The sequence below is a fragment of the Meles meles genome, chromosome 6 (genome assembly GCF_922984935.1).
Source record: "Meles meles chromosome 6, mMelMel3.1 paternal haplotype, whole genome shotgun sequence".
NCBI classification, from domain to species: Eukaryota; Metazoa; Chordata; class Mammalia; order Carnivora; family Mustelidae; genus Meles; species Meles meles.
Window position 1 is genome coordinate 33,301,590 of NC_060071.1, and position 15,758 is coordinate 33,317,347.

The following is a 15,758-nucleotide window of genomic DNA, read 5'->3' on the forward strand; positions in this document are numbered from 1 at the left end:
AAAAGAATTCGCTATTTCACTCCAGCAATACTAGCTGGTGTCCTGTGGACAAAATATTGGAGGCATGCAGGTCAGATCTTTGTTTGACTGGCAGTTGGTTCCTTTGTGTTAATTCTGGGAACAGATCTGGGCAGAAGTTGTGGTTAAGTGGAGCCCGATGACACACATGCAGCACACCAGTGGAACTAGCCTCAACGCTGGGCTCCTGCAGAGCTCTTGAGCTGATTCTATAAAATCAGAGAAGGAAGACATCTCTTCCCACCCCCATAGTGATCCTGCTGGCTGCAGATTGAGGCATGCCTGCACCAATACGCTCTTTTCTGAATTTGGGTCATTTCTGCAATGGAAGCATTGTATTCCTGTTGCCAAGAAGCATGCTGTCAGCTGCCTAGATGCTGCATGATCTCCCCAAGGAGAATGCACTGGTCTGTGCTCTCAGCAAGCCAACTGCATCATTTCAGGAGCTGGGCATGCTTGCTAGTATCAGTAGAGACTTGGCTGGGCTCTGCTCAGAAATAAGCCAGTCTAGAGAGACTACTTCCACAAAAGGACACTCTTGAGAGATAGATGCAGGAGCCACAGAACATACCAGGCAAACTTACTGCCAAGCACAGCTTGATATTGTTCAACGATAGCTTGAAGGACGTATTTCAGAGGAGTGCCCCTTCTATTTTTTTTTTTTTAATTACAGAACAATTTTTACTAATAAAAGCCTTAAACAAAACCCCACAATTCCTCAAACTAACAATGACCTGGCAGCATGCCAGTACTTTGGGCTGAAGTGGCACGTTGGCTCTTGATGAATTTACATAAGATAAGTCCTCATGACATCTGATTCCAAAATATATGGATAAATTGGCTTGGCATGATTAATAATTTAAAGTAAAAAATAATCATAGCCCCTTCTATTTTTAACGGAGGAGCCAATATGATCAATCACTGAATGGCGTGTCTTCTGGTCATATTTCTTGTGAGTTGTAAAACCACCTCCTGCCACTCTTTCAAAGATGGCTGCGTCAATAAGTTGTTGTAATTTGGTATTAGCTTTCTGACCACCCTTCTGAATAGTGACCAGTTTCTTTTTTGTGGAATGATCTCTTCCCCATGCAGTGTGTGTGGTCTGGTGAAGCTGTCATCTGGGGGAACTGCCCTCCTTCAGCCAAACATCAGGCTCATGACTCAAGATGGACCAGTCACACACTCCTCACCAAGAATCTGTATCCTGAGCAGAGGAACAAAGAAAGTGAATCTGCTGGAATTCATTTATTTTGCCCTCGGAAGGGTAGAGAGTGTTGCTTGTTCTTGCTGTTAAACCAATGAGCAGCCAGTAAATTCTATCTTGCTTAAATTAGCCAGAACTGATTTCTGGGCTTGAAACTAAAGGATCCTAGCTGATGCTATCGCTTGTGGCCTACCCTGCTTGCCTTGGCTAGAGGGCCAGCTTGGTACGAGTTAGCTAAGGACTACTAGTTGAGATCACCTGTGTCATCTCAAGTGCCATTGGAACGCACGCACCTGGAAAGACTAGGCTTTTCAACGAGTTGCTGCAAAGTAAGCAGTCTTAGTTGTTTTACTGTTGACTCAGAAAGCCAAGCTGGGTTCTGATGCCTGCATCGAAGAGTTGGTGTCATCCTAATTCCCTTGTGTTTGATAATAGTTTGCCTATAATCATTGCTTTTTTCACTAGTTCACTTCACACTCATGTCAGAAATCTGACTTCTGTTCCTACCACTTTTGAGTGCTCTCATCAAGGGACTGCTGGTCTCCTCTTTTCCAAATATAAGGGACATTTCCCAGCCTTTCTCTTTTCTGACTTCAGCTGTGTATTTGCTGATGCCTTCCATGAACTCTAGCCCTATCTATATATCTAACTCCTTACCAGCCAATCTCCCAGTCACCTTTCAAACTTGGCATGTCCCAAACAGAACTCGTTATCTCTCCCTCACAGTCCCTCTCAGTCGGGCTCTCTTCCTGGGATCCTTGTCGTTGTTAGTAGCATTTAGTCATCCCAGCTAGAACCTAGGTATTCTGAGGATTCCTGTCCATTTCTTACCTTTCACAGCTAGTGAGTCACCACATCCTTTAAACTCCACCTCTCTCTTCTCCATTTCCTCTGTGACCTAAGGCCTTAATTCAAGTCTTTCTCATCCTGGAGTACTGCCAGAGTTTCTTACCTAGTTTCCTGTCACCAATCCTCCCCGTCTACCCTATCCACGCCTGCCACAACTGGCAGAGTGATCCTTTCTACAAATGCATTGCTTCAAGGATTTCCCATTGCCTACAGGCTTCTCAGCCCGCCATGCAAGTATCTTCATGACCTGGGCTTAGCATATCTGTCCAGCCTCATAAATTACCTTTCTTCCTTTGCTGCCTCCTCTCCAGAGATCTGCTCTACAGTTCCTTATACAAACACATGTGCTTCATGTTACATCCTTCCACCCCTACCACCATGTCCCTCCTCACTCAGACTTCATTCATCTGGTAAATATATCTACTCATCTTTGGAAAACTCCATTCAGCAAATACCTGGTTGAATCTTTACCTCTGCGGGTAGAATTAGCCATTCGCATGTTTGTGCCCTCCCCATCCCACTGCATATATCTCTCTCCCAAGTTTAGGGATAGTCCCCGAGACCATACTTCGGTTTGATAATTCTCCAGAACTCACAGAACTCACTGAAAGCTGTTATACTTAGGGATAGAGTCTGTCACGGTGATAGAAAACAGATTAGTTAGCCTAGGGCAGAAATGCACAGGGCCAAGTCCTGAAAGTTCCAAATGTGGATCTTCCAGGTGTCTTCTCCCAGTGGAATCATGGATAGCATTAACGTCCCTGGGACCTGTGTATGATAGTCCTCAGGGAGTACAGTCAACCAGAGAATTTCACCTGAGCCTTGGTGTCCCAAGTTTTTATTGGAGATTTTTCATTTGGACCTAGTTGGTGGACCTCAGTCTCCAGCCTCTCCAGAGGACAAACTGATTACACATGATCGAAAGTCCTCCTTTCCCCTAGTCACACTGCTAGACTATCTGGTGTGGCCAAAGGCCCCCAGGCCAACACAGAAACTTTCTCAGGACATTTCAAAGACTTGGAGGTTATTTCCTAGGAACCCACGACGGCAAAGGGCAACTTCTCTTTGGCAACATTAAATTCCTTATGTCACACTGCCTCTATTAGATTGCAAGCTCCTTTTTTTTTTTTTTTCAAAGACTTTTATTTATTTGTTTGACAGAGACAGAGTGTACGTGCACAAGAAGATTGAGCAGCAGGCAGAGGGAAAGGGAGAAACACACTCTCCTCTGAGCAGAGAGCTCAACTTGGAGCTCTATCCCAAGACCCAGGAATATGACCTGAGCCAAAGGCAGACACTTAACAGACTGAAACACCCAGGCACCCCTAGATTGCAAAACCTTTCAGGTCAGAAACCTGGTCTTACTCATCTTTAGCTCCCCAGTGCCTGGCCTGGACTGAAATGTCAGCTGGGTGAATGAAATGGTGAGCTGGAATGAGAAGGCAGTTTGAGGGACAGTCCCTTTTTTCTACTACATAGAGGAGTGACCCTGGAGAGGTCACTGGAGTGGTCCTGGAGAGGAGGCTGAGTGGAAGTGTGTGATGGGCGGCTAACAGATGGTTGGATATGCTGCAAGTTCTAAGAACAAGAACTATATTTAGTTCTCTGAATGTGCTTAAATGGACAACTTAAAAACTTCTCATATACTGGAGGAGGGAAAGAAATGATCTTCATAGCTACAGATTTCCTCTCTAGTAAGGAAGTGCGCAAAAACCTCACAATGCATATTTTTAAGCAGATGTGGTCATTTGTCTTATGCATTGTGATATGTATGGCAGGAAAAGTAGACAAAAACCCTGAGATCTTGGCAAGAGTATGACTGCTTGTTTCAGTAAGATGCACTGATTTCTGAGTTCTGCCCTGTCTTAGGATTCTGTGATTATACCCAAATTAATTTTTTTAAAGATTTTATTTATTTATTTTAGAGACTGTGTATGCATCCAAGGGGGAAGGGCAGAGGGAGAGGGAGAAAGTGTCTTAAGCAGACCCTGCACTGAGAACAGAGCCCGTTGCAGGGCTAAATCTCACGACCTTGAGATTACAACCTGAGCCGAAACCAAGAGTCTGACGCTTAACCGACTATGCCACCCAGACACCCCTAGAACCAAGTTAATTTTTTTCTTTTTTTTTATTAATATATAATGTATTGTTTGCCCCAGGGGTACAGGTCTGTGAATCGTCAGGCTTACACATTTCACAGTACTCACCCATAGCACATTCCCTCCCCAATGTCCATCACAAAACCACCCTCTCCCTACCATCCCCCGCCCCCAGCAACCCTCAGTTTGTTCTGTGGGATTAAGAGTCTCTTATGGTTTGTCTCCTTCCCGAGCCCACCTTGTTTCATTTTTTCCTTCCCTACCTCCCACAACCTCCACCCTGCCTCTCCAATTCCGCATATCAGATCATATGATAATTGTCTTTCTTTGACTGACTTATTTCACTCAGCATAATACCCTCTAGTTCCACCCATGTCTTTACAAATGGCAAGATTTGGGGGTTTGATGGCTGCATAGTATTCCATTATATATATACACCACATCTTCTTTTTTTTTTTTTTTCTAAGATTTTATTTATTTATTTGACAGAGAGAGATCACAAGTAGATAGAGAGGCAGGCAGAGAGAGAGAGAGAGAGGGAAGCAGGCTCCCCGCCAAGCAGAGAGCCCGATGCGGGACTCGATCCCAGGACCCTGAGACCACGACCCGAGCCGAAGGCAGCGGCTTAACCCACTGAGCCACCCAGGCGCCCCAATATACACCACATCTTCTTTATCCATTCATCTGTTGATGGACGTCTAGGTTCATTCCATAGTTTGATTATTGTGGACATTGCTGCTATAAACATTTGGGTGCACATGACCCTTCGGATCACTACATTTGTATCTTTAGGGTAAATACCCAGGAGTGCGATTGCTGGGTCGTAGGGTAGCTCTCTTTCCAACTTTTTGAGGAACCTCCATACTGTTTTCCAGAGTGGCTGCACCAGCTTGCATTCCCACCAACAGTGTAGGAGGGTTCCCCTTTCTCCACATCCTCACCAGCATCTGTCATTTCCTGACTTGTAAATTTTAGCCATTCTGACTGGCGTGAGGTGGTATCCATTGTGGTTTTGATTTGTATTTCCCTGATGCCAAGGGATGTGGAACACTTTTTCATGAGTCTGTTGGCCATCTGGATGTCTTTGCAGAAATGTCTGCTCGTGTCCTCTGCCCATTTCTTGATTGGATTATTTGTTCTTTGGGTGATGAGTTTGATAAGTTCTATATAGATTTTGAATGCTACCCCTTTATCTGATATGTCATTTGCGTATATCTTCTCCCATTCTGTCAGTGTCTTTGGGTTTTGTCAACCGTTTCCTTTGCTGTGCAAAAGCAAGATCAAAAGCTTTAGAACCAAATCAATCTAAAATTTTTGTTTCCCCACCAAGTCCTGAGAGGTTTGGTCTTAGGTGTTGCTTTGACCCTGTGCCCCTCCGCAGTGGGTTGACCCACTGCACGGCAGAGATGAGGAGGAGGGGGGCCTGGCAGAGCTGGGAGGCTGGCAGTAGTGAAGATGAATCTAGAGTGGCCTCAGGCAGCAAATATCTGAGGGCAGAGACAGAGCTCCTAATCTAGGATGTGTGCATTTGTTTTTCACATCCATTCCCAGTGATAGTGATTGTTTTGAGAAAAGTGAATTTTTATGTCTGTGTTGAGGAGGCAGAAAAGTGGCCAGAGGCAGCCTGCAAAACTGGGGGATAGGCCTCACCATAGGGGCCCAGCCCAGAGGCATTCTCCTCAACTTCAGAGACGGTATGAAACCAGAAGAGACAAAATTTGAAAGCCAGAGAGTTCTTCTGGCTAAGACTTGGCACAGACCACTAGCATTTGTAGTGAGCTTCCTTCCAGCAGGCTGCTGGGGCCCTTCAAGCCTCTCCCTCTGCTTTTGCCATGCAGGTTTTCTCCGCAGTCAAACTGGGGAAATAAAAGATGGAACTCCAGTCTGTCAGTTCTGCTTCTCGCTGGCAACATAACAAAAGCTTTTGTAAGGGAGGAAGTTGAAACTGGTTCAGACAAGGTTCTATTTGTGGACTTAATTTATCCATTCTGCTTTGGACTCAGGTTAACACAGATAAATCAGAGTGAAAGCAGCGTAATCAGATGGTACCTCCCTCTTACATTGAATGTTTTTTCATAAGCAACAGAGTATCCAAAGTAATCAAGCCAGTTTAGTATTCTTTGATAAAAATTGGACCTTGTTGGCTAGAAAAGGATGGATCCATTTTTTCAGCAAACATTGAGCACCACCTACTGTGTGCAGTGTATCACACTAGGTCCTGAAGAAAGAGGAGGCACCAAAAAATGGTCCCTGCCCCCAGGGAGCTTGTGGTCTAGGTGGGAGAAATGGGCAAGGAAGCAAATAATTATCATCAGAGTGTTAGGTAAACTCTAGACACAGGAGTCACATACAAAAGTAACATAGACTAGTGATTGATTGGGGCACGTGGGTGGTTCAGTTGTTAAGCATCTGCCTTAGGATCAGGTCATGATCACCGGGTCCTGGGATAAAGACCCACATTGGGCTCCCTGCTCAGTGGGAAGCCTGTATCTCCTTTTCCCACTCCCCCTGCTGGTATTCCCTCTCTTGCTGCTGTCTCTCTCTCTGTCAAATAAATAAAATCTTTAAAAACAAACAAAAAGAATAGCGGCTGATTAACCCATGATTTAGGAGTGGTGCATAAGGTGTCAGATGAGAAAATTGTATGTGGAAAGAGATAGCTCATGTTCTTGTTTAAAAAGAAAAAAAAAACAAAACGGCTAAGAACAGCAATAGCGGACTGGTCCCTGGAGTATTTTGGGTAATGGGGAAATGCGATCTACACGGGATAAGATTTTTTCACCTTCCTTGCAGAGCACACCTTCAGTCATTCCGGTGGTGATAGATTTAGCCCATGAGTAAACAAGAAAAAAACGTTCCCCCTAGACATTGGTTAGCTGTGTGACCTCATTTAGCCTGTATCTGTTTGCTTTTTAGAAAAAAGGCAGTAAGAATTTTGGAGGGGAGGGGCGCCTGGGTGGCTCAGTGGGTTAAAGCCTCTGCCTTCAGCTCAGGTCATGATCTCAGGGTCCTGGGATCGAGTCCCGCATCGGGCTCTCTGCTCAGCGGAGAGCCTGCTTCCCTTCCTCTCTCTCTGCCTGCCTCTCTTGTGATTTCTCTCTGTCAAATAAATAAAATAAACAAAATCTTTAAAAAAAATAAATAAAAGCAAAAGACAAAAGTACAATTCATAACACCCCTCCCCCCAAGATTCCCTCTTTGTCATTTATTTTCCACTTTCAGATTTCAGTTCATCTTAATTTGATAAAAATGTGATTTTGGGGGCACCTGTGTGGCTCAATCGGTCTGCCTTTGGCTGGGGTCATGATCCAGGGATCCTGGGATTGAGGCCTGCATCAGGCTCCCCGCTTGGTGGGCAGCCTTCTTCTCCCTCTCTCTTTGCCACTCCCACTGCTTGTGCTCTCCTACTCTGTCAAATAAATAAATAAAAATCTTTAAAAAAATAAATAAAAAATCTGAGGAGGCTATGTCAATACATGCGGCTATACCTTGATTTTTTTTAAAAAAGATTATTTATTTATTTATTTATTTGACAGAGAGAGAGAGATCGAAAGTAGGCAGAGAGGCAGGCAGAGAGAGTGGGGGAAGCAGGTTCCCTGCTGAGCAGATAGCCCAATGTGGGGCTTGATCCCAGGACCCTGAGATCATGACCCAAGTCAAAGGCAGAGGCTTAACCCACTGAGCCACCCAGGTGTCCTGTTTTGTTTTGTTTTTTTAATAAGGATAATTTCAGCTATCTCATACTGTGATGGTGAGGTTAGAGGAATGAAAGTCATGCAGAACAGTGCCTGGCACATGGTAGGGACATAATAAATAAATAAGAATTTAATATTTCAGTGTATGGGTGTACTGTAATTTATTTACTGAGTTTTCTACTGATGGGCCATTATATTGTTTCCAGTCTTTTGCTGTTAGAAACAATTTGGCATCTCTAAGATTTAATTGAGCAGGATGACAGTACCATACTTGGTTTTGTTGGCTTGAGCCTGTGGTTAAAGGCAAGCCTTTGTACTCTGATTCTCCTGAAATGACCACACGGGAGCAAATCCAGTCAGCTCCCTTACACTTAGTTTTGTTACCCATGTATCTGCTCGGAAACTTCCAAACATTGTCCTGTTAGGACTGTAATAGGCAAGCAGTTCTGGAGAACTGTTCCCTGACACACCCACACGCCCACATGCACAGCTGTGCCTCTGAAAACACTGCTGAGTTCTCTTTCCTAGCTCACTCTGTTAAACCTTTCCCTTTATTAACTCTCTTCACCAAATCTCTGTACTAGGAGTTTGAATGCCTGGATCTGAGTTCTAGCTCAATACTGCTCAATTAGCTGTGACTTTGGATAAATCACTGACCCCTGGTGTCCAGAGGATCACCAGGCAAAACTCTCCTGGGGCAGCAGTATGTACTGCTCAGGTCCTGCCATTTCCTACTCCAGCTTCATCCTTTTTTTTTTTTTTTTTTAGATTTTATTTATTTATTTGAGAAAGAGAGTGAGTGAGAGAGAGAGAGCACAAACAGGGGAGGAGTATGGGAGAGGGAGAAGTGGTGCTCCACCCTGGGACACCAGGATCATGACCTGAGCTAAAGGCAGACAGTTAACTGACTAAGCCACCCAGGTGCCCCACTCCAGCTTAGTCCTAGAGCCATCTGCCGCTCCAGGAGAAAAATTATATTTAAGTTATTATTAAAATTTTGGGGGAAAGATTATATATTCACATGTAGGCTATTAGAAGCCAAAATAGTGGTTACTCTCAAGGAGAGTAGGGACTAGGAGGGGACATAAGGGGGACTTTGGCAAGTCAGGAATGTTCTATTTTTTTTTTTTAAAGATTTATTTATTCATTTATTTGACAGACAGAGATAACAAGGAGGCAGAGAGGCAGGCAGAGAGATGCGGGAAAGCAGGCTCCCTGCTGAGCAGAGAGGCCAATGCGGGGCTCAGTCCCAGGACCCTGAGATCATGACCTGAGCCGAAGGCAGAGGTTTAACCCACTGAGCCACCCAGGTGCCCCGCACTGAGCCACCCAGGCGCCCCAGGAATGTTCTATTTCTTGATCTGTGTGCTGGTTACATGGGTGAAAATTCATCATGGTGTATACTTACATTTTCTCCTTTCTGTATGTATATTACATTTCAATAAAAAGTTAAAAAAAAACCCAACAACTTAAAATGTACAAAAGACCATATAAGGGGGGGGTGGGAGGTTGAGGAACCAGGTGGTGGGTAATAGGGAGGGCACGTACTGCATGGAGCACTGGGTGTGATGCCAAAACAATGAACACTGTTATGCTGTAAATAAACAAATAAAAATAAATTAAAAAAAAAAAAAGACATATAAGGGAAAGTCTTTCCCTTCCTTCCCCTCTTTTTTTTTTTTTTTTAAAGATTTTATTTATTTATTTGACAGAGATCACAAGCAGGCAGAGAGGCAGGCAGAGAGAGAGAGGAGGAAACAGGCTGTCCGCAGAGCAGAGAGCCCGATGCGGGGCTCGATCCCAGAACCCTGGGATCATGACCTGAGCTGAAGGCAGAGGCTTTAACCCACTGAGCCACCCAGGCGCCCCACCTTCCTTCCCCTCTTGAAAGACACTCAGTGACCTTTCTTGTGTACCCTACCAAACCTTTTCTATGTATAAATAAGTTTAATAAGTTTATATGTTCTTTTTATTTCTTTGTACAAGTGTCATCATTATGTGTACTATTTGAGTCTTGCTGTTTCCACTTCAAAATACCACTCAAGGATCTTTCCATATCCTCATGTGTGAAAGAGACCATGTCTTCCTCATTGTTGTAACTGCAGTGGATAGCCCAGTGCATGGCATAAAAATGTACTTGTTTACTAAATAGACTGTTGGGATGATGGCCTACCTGAGATAAAAACAGATCCGAGTACCAGGGCTTACTTGTTTTATTCATAGCAAATTATGCTCAGCGCCTGACATTATCTTTGCCAATAATTTAACACAGGTTCACTGCACGAATTATAACTTACAGTAATATTTCACAAGCCAGTAGCATACAGGATAATGTCTCTTAATAAGTCAATAAGGAAATAACATACCTTAAACCAATGATAGGTTAATTATACTATTGTTTCAGGCAAAGGGAGGATAAAAGAAAGTCCAGATTCAGATGATGTGTACATTTCTACCAGTTGGTTCTTGGTAGAGTCAGCCCTTCCAAATAATAGCGAGCTATCAGCTGCCAGGTTTGGTCCCTCTCTGGGGAATAGCAGACCACAGCACCAGTGCTGGCCGGCCAATTGGGCTGCCAGGAAGATGATCACTTCAGGAATATTTACATGTCTTGTGCCACTGCCTACAGGAGTAGCCTGGCCAAGGCCGGAACAGATATCTCTTCTGTTCCTCAGACTGCTGTACCCTTAACACCACTGCTAACCATAAGTAGCCTGGCCACAGTAGGAGCAAAGTGTCTCAAGATCTTTGGAGAGCCATTTAGGTGAGCAGAGAGTAGCCTTGCCCAAACTGAACACTCTAGAGTTACTGATCAAAGCTCCCGGTTTTTAAAGTTTAAAAGGCCATCACATGATGGACACCACTGCTGTTACTATGGTGGCAGTTCCTCTCCACTCCAGGTGCAAGAGTTCGGTAAGAAAGTCCTAAAACCCAACTTCAAAACAATGTCATCAAAAAAATTCAAACCACAAATAACTTTGTCCAAAACAAACTTTCAAAAACATGGATTTGAAATCGTGACAAGTCCGTGAACAATACTTTTCTAACCAAGGACAACCTGAAGTTCCTATTGCAATGATGCAGAAAAGAGGTGAAGTCAGAGGTTACTTCTGAAGTCCTAGAAGGCGCATCAGAAGCCACAGCACCTTCCTCGGTTGTCTGCAGACCTCTCCCTTGGGTCTCTCTCCTAGCTCTCCAGGGCTCTAGCCCTTGGGACTAGCTGTTGCTTGTTAGCTGGAACCCTGCTGGAATATTTCTTTTTGGTCTGAAATGATGCAACAACATAGCTGACCAGCCCGGCCTTCCCTGAGCCTCTCAAACTGACTCCAAGACTGTATTCTGTAACACCCACAAGCCCTTTGCTGTGGTTGCCAGAGTGAAAATCCAAGGTTTGCAAAGGTTGCGTGATTCCTTGAATGAGGTTTGAAACCGATTGCGCTTTTGTGAGGGACTAAAATCCAGCCGTAATGGCGAGGAAGAACAGGATACAGCCGGCAAATAGGAGGGCGTGCGCGCCTCGATTTAGCAGGGTCTTTTCCTTCATCAGAAACCTACACCTCCAGGCAGCGCTCACAGGGTCTTCCAGTCAGCAAGCGACACGGAGCTAGAGGAGCATTGTGGGCCGCTCAGACGCCGGGGGCTGCAAGTCACCCCAGCGGCGTTTTCAGACGAATGCGTTCTCTTCCTCCTCCACGGGGCTGAAGCGTGAAACTCACGGCCCTTCCTCCCGGGTTCCGCGTCCCCGCAGCCCCGAGTCGCCCAAGCCCCTCCCCGCGCGGGTCCCTGCGGTCTCCCCTCCCCCGTCCCCTGCTTCCCCCGCCCGGGCTCCTCTCTGTCTCCCCCTCCCGGACAGCGTCCGCGCGCCGCCGGCCCTCTCCGCCGCCTGTTTGTGAATGAGACGCTCGGTTTCTCAATGGAGCCGCGGGGGGCTCAGGCGGACACGGTGCGGCCGCAGCGCTGGCCCTGAGCCCGGAGGGGGGCGCCTCTTCCTCGCTCCCTCTCCCCTTCCCTCCCTCCTGCCGCCGCGGCTTTTGAGGAACGGGGCTGGGAGGCCGCCGCCTCGCAGGTCGCCGGGGCCCGCGTCGCCGAGGACTCCTCGTCACGCTCCGGAGGAGCGGGAGCGCGGCCGGGGAAGGCAGGACGCCGAGGAGGCCGGCGGCCTTCGGGAAATTTCCGCCGCGAGCCCCCGCTCTGGGCGTAGAAAGTTCTTGAGTTCCTATTTCCTTTTGAAATCCCGCTCGGCTGTTAGCTCCTCGCCGGCACCTCGGTTTTGTTTGTTTTGTTTTGTTTTTTCCGGGAGAGGAGGGGGAGTGCGGGGAAAGGAGCGAAGAAAATAAAAAAGGATTTCCGCCCTGAAAAGAGCGACAGTTGTGAGAGCTTTTCCCTGAGGAGACAGAAGCGGCGTTTACGGCCGCCCGGCCCCACCGGCCCCAGCATGAACGAGGCAGCCTCGGGCTGCTGAGGCGCGGAGACGCGGAAGCGGCGGCGGCGGCTCCCGGCTCCCCGCGCTCCCGGGCGCGTTCGGTCGGCGGGGCGGCGGCGGCGGGATGGAGCCCGCGACCGCGCCCCAGCCCGACATGGCGCCGGAGCTGACCCCGGAGGAGGAGCAGGTAAGAGGGGCCCCGGCCGCGGCAGTGGGTGTGTCCGGACCCCCGAGGCCTAGGTAGTTCTCGAGGCCGCGCGCCCCCCCGGACCCCGGCCCGCGGGTGCCCCTTTCCCAGGCGACCGCGCCCAAGGCCGTCAGCCCCCGACCGGGGGACGCGGCTGGACGCGGCTCCCGGCCTCTTCTCTTCTTGAGACTTGCGGGCCTCACATCGCCCCCTCCCCCCATTCCGGTGGTGATTCAAGTTCCTCGTACTGGGGGGGGGGCCTCCCAGTCCCTCTGACCACCCCCAACCCGCAACATTTGCTGAACGCCTTACTTTTCCTCTGGCGCCTCCACCCCTATAAATGTTCAGGTTATTTCCTTGAGGGTTTATGGGTTTTTTTTAAAGGACAGGCAAAGCCCCAGTTTGGGGGGAGGGCTCCTTCGGGTACCGTCCCCCCACCGGAGCAGAGCGGTTACTGGCACTGGCTACATAGATGCCCTAGATTTCCAGACGAGCCCCTCGGGCTGCTCAGAGGGCTGTGGCAGGCCTACTTAGGCAGATTCTGGAAGATCCAGGCCTTTTCATCCTCCCGAAGTCCCTGGCCTGGATTGCCCTATTCACTCTTTCAGAATGAGCGCATCCCTTCACCCCCACTTCCCTGCCCCCTATCTCATCTCGCTGTCTCCATCTTTCTGGAGCCTACATGGAGCTCCATTGTCCCTTAAAGCTTATGACCTTCAGTTCCCAGAAGGAAGTGGTTTGCGGTGTCATTCTGGGGGTTTGGGTAAGGGAAAAGGCCAGGGGTGTTGTAACTTTCCCTCTCCTGAAGATCGGTAAGTCTGCTACTGAGATTGGGAACCCTAAAGCCTTTGCGCTGTCTCTTCCTTGGCACTGCCCATACCTGGCCTTAGCTATGCTCAAATACAGTCATAGTCTGATTTCATATTAAAAAAACAAAAAAAGCAAAAATAACCCTGAAATAAGAAAAAGATGAACCATACTGGTAACTCGTTTCAAGCTCTTCAACCCTTGTTCCTAAGGACCACTTTTGGTAGCGCAGTGTCTAGGGTGGAGACAGTCTGGTTTTGCAAACTAGTTTTTAAGAAGCTCTTGACTTTTCTCCTCATTTGTGGAGATGACATTTTTCACATTTGGCTTCAGACCACTGTCTTGCCCTTTCACGCCTTGAGATAAAATGAGCATGGGAGAAAAAATAGAATTCTGCTCTGTACAAGCAGTGGTAACATCCTGGTAACTGCATGTGAGTGTTAATAAAATGCTTGTCAGGGCCTAGTGTAAGCAGGTGGCCAAGGAGCCCCTCTCACTCTAGAATTAGGGAAATTTCAGTACTAAGGTATGATGTGTTAGGTTGATTTTATTTTATTTTAAGATTTTATTTATTATTTGACAGAGATAGAGATCACAAGTACGCAGAGCAGCAGGCAGAGGGAGAGGGAGAAGCAGGCTCTCTGCTGAGCAGGGAGGCGGATGCAGGACTCGATCCAAGGACTCCAGCATCATGACCTGAGCCGAAGGCAGTTGCTTAACCAACTGAGCCACCCAGGTTCCCCTGTTAGGTTGATTTTTTTTTTTTTAAGATTTTATTTATTTATTTGACAGACAGAGATCACAAGTAGGCAGAGAGGCAGGCAGAGAGAGAGGAGGAAGCAGGCTCCCTGCCGAGCAGAGAGCCGGATGTGGGGCTCGATCCTAGGACCCTGGGATCATAACCTGAGCCAAAGGCAGAGTCTTTAACCCGCTGAGCCACCCAGGTGCCCCTGTTAGTTTGATTTTAAAGAGGCAAAACTTCTTCATTTCTTTTCCTTGGATTGGTCTGATTTAGAGTTTCTATGTTTCTAATACTTCAAAGCATTAGTATTCCACTATGGAGATGGCAGGAGGGTACACATTAAAAAATTAAAACCAAGGAAAGTAAATTTTGAAGTATTGAAGTATTGATAAAGTCAGTGCTTTACTCTGCATAGACTATATACATGTACCAGTGTATTTAGTAAAAATCTTTTACAGTGAATAATGTGATGGGCATTAACAAGGACTGGATGGGAACAGTAAAATATATATTAAGATCAACAAGGGGGGCGCCTGGGTGGCTCAGTGGGTTAAGCCGCTGCCTTCGGCTCAGGTCATGATCTCTGTCTACTTGTGATCTCTCTCTGTCAAATAAATAAATAAAATCTTTTAAAAAAAAAAGATCAACAAGGGATGTGGGTTGTTTTTTTTTTTTAAGATTTTTATTTCTTTATTTGACAGAGATCACAAGTAGGCAGAGAGGCAAGCAGAGAGAAAGGGAAGCAGACTCCCTGCTGAGCAGGGCCAGCTGTGGGGCTTGATCCCAGAACCCAGGGATCATGACCTGAGCTGAAGGCAGAGGCTTTAACCCACTGAGCCACCCAGGCTCCGGAATATGGGGTTTTAAAAATCATACCTTTTCCTACAAAATGTCAGATTTTCTATAGGCATTTCAAAATGTTGAAACAAACATAAAAGAATAATTTCAATAGTAATGCCTGATAAAATTTCACATTTTAGTTGTTTTTTTTTTAAGATTTTATGTATTTATTTGACAGAGATCTCAAGTAGGCAGAGAGGCAGGCAGAAAGAGAGGAGGAAGCAGGCTCCCTGCTGAGCAGAGAGCCCGATGCGGGGCTTGATCCCAGCACCCTGAGATCATGACCTGAGCCGAAGGCAGCGGCTTAACCCACTGAGCCACACAGGTGCCCCTTACATTTTAGTTTAATATCACAGAAGAGCACTCTTTACTGTTAAGATTTATTTAAAATGTTTACCTTAAGCAACATCAAATTCAAATTAGTCTTATCTAAGTAGTCATCATGGGAAATGGCACATTCATTCCATAATGCTGTCCCATTGCTCAGACCAGTTTTAGAACTCATTTGGAATTGATTTCAAAGTTTGTGGCAGAATCTTTGAAATATCTTCAGTGTTGGAAACATTTTGCTTTGAGAGTCAATTTGACTTTTGGAACCCCATATCTTAAGTAAAGTAGGGGATCACACTGGGTTAACACAGGTTCAGGCAAAAGTGCAATGCATTTATGCATTCAGGTCCTTTTGAGGGTGTGTAAATGTCTACCTTAAAGATGTTTCTGGAGCAGATTTCTCCTGAATATAGGTATCCTTCTCTACAGTCATATGGATCAGAAACCCAGAGGTTTTCTTAGACAGTTTGCTCTACCTCAGCCCCTGAGCATGACACATCATCAGATTTTCCTGGACATCTCTTGAGTTTAGCTACTAATTCCACTACACCATCACCCTAGTCC

At 46.4% G+C, this 15,758-nt stretch overlaps 1 protein-coding gene across 1 annotated transcript in view; it reads left to right on the plus strand.

Moving 5' to 3' along the window:
- Positions 1–11,691: 11,691 nt before the first annotated feature.
- Positions 11,692–15,758, plus strand: part of PTPN9 (protein tyrosine phosphatase non-receptor type 9) — an 87,625-nt gene continuing 83,558 nt past the window's right edge. The window contains exon 1 of the mRNA XM_046007676.1: positions 11,692–12,475. Within this exon, the coding sequence (XP_045863632.1) occupies positions 12,413–12,475 (63 nt within the window). The 5' untranslated portion in view covers positions 11,692–12,412. The remainder of the gene's footprint in view (positions 12,476–15,758) is intronic.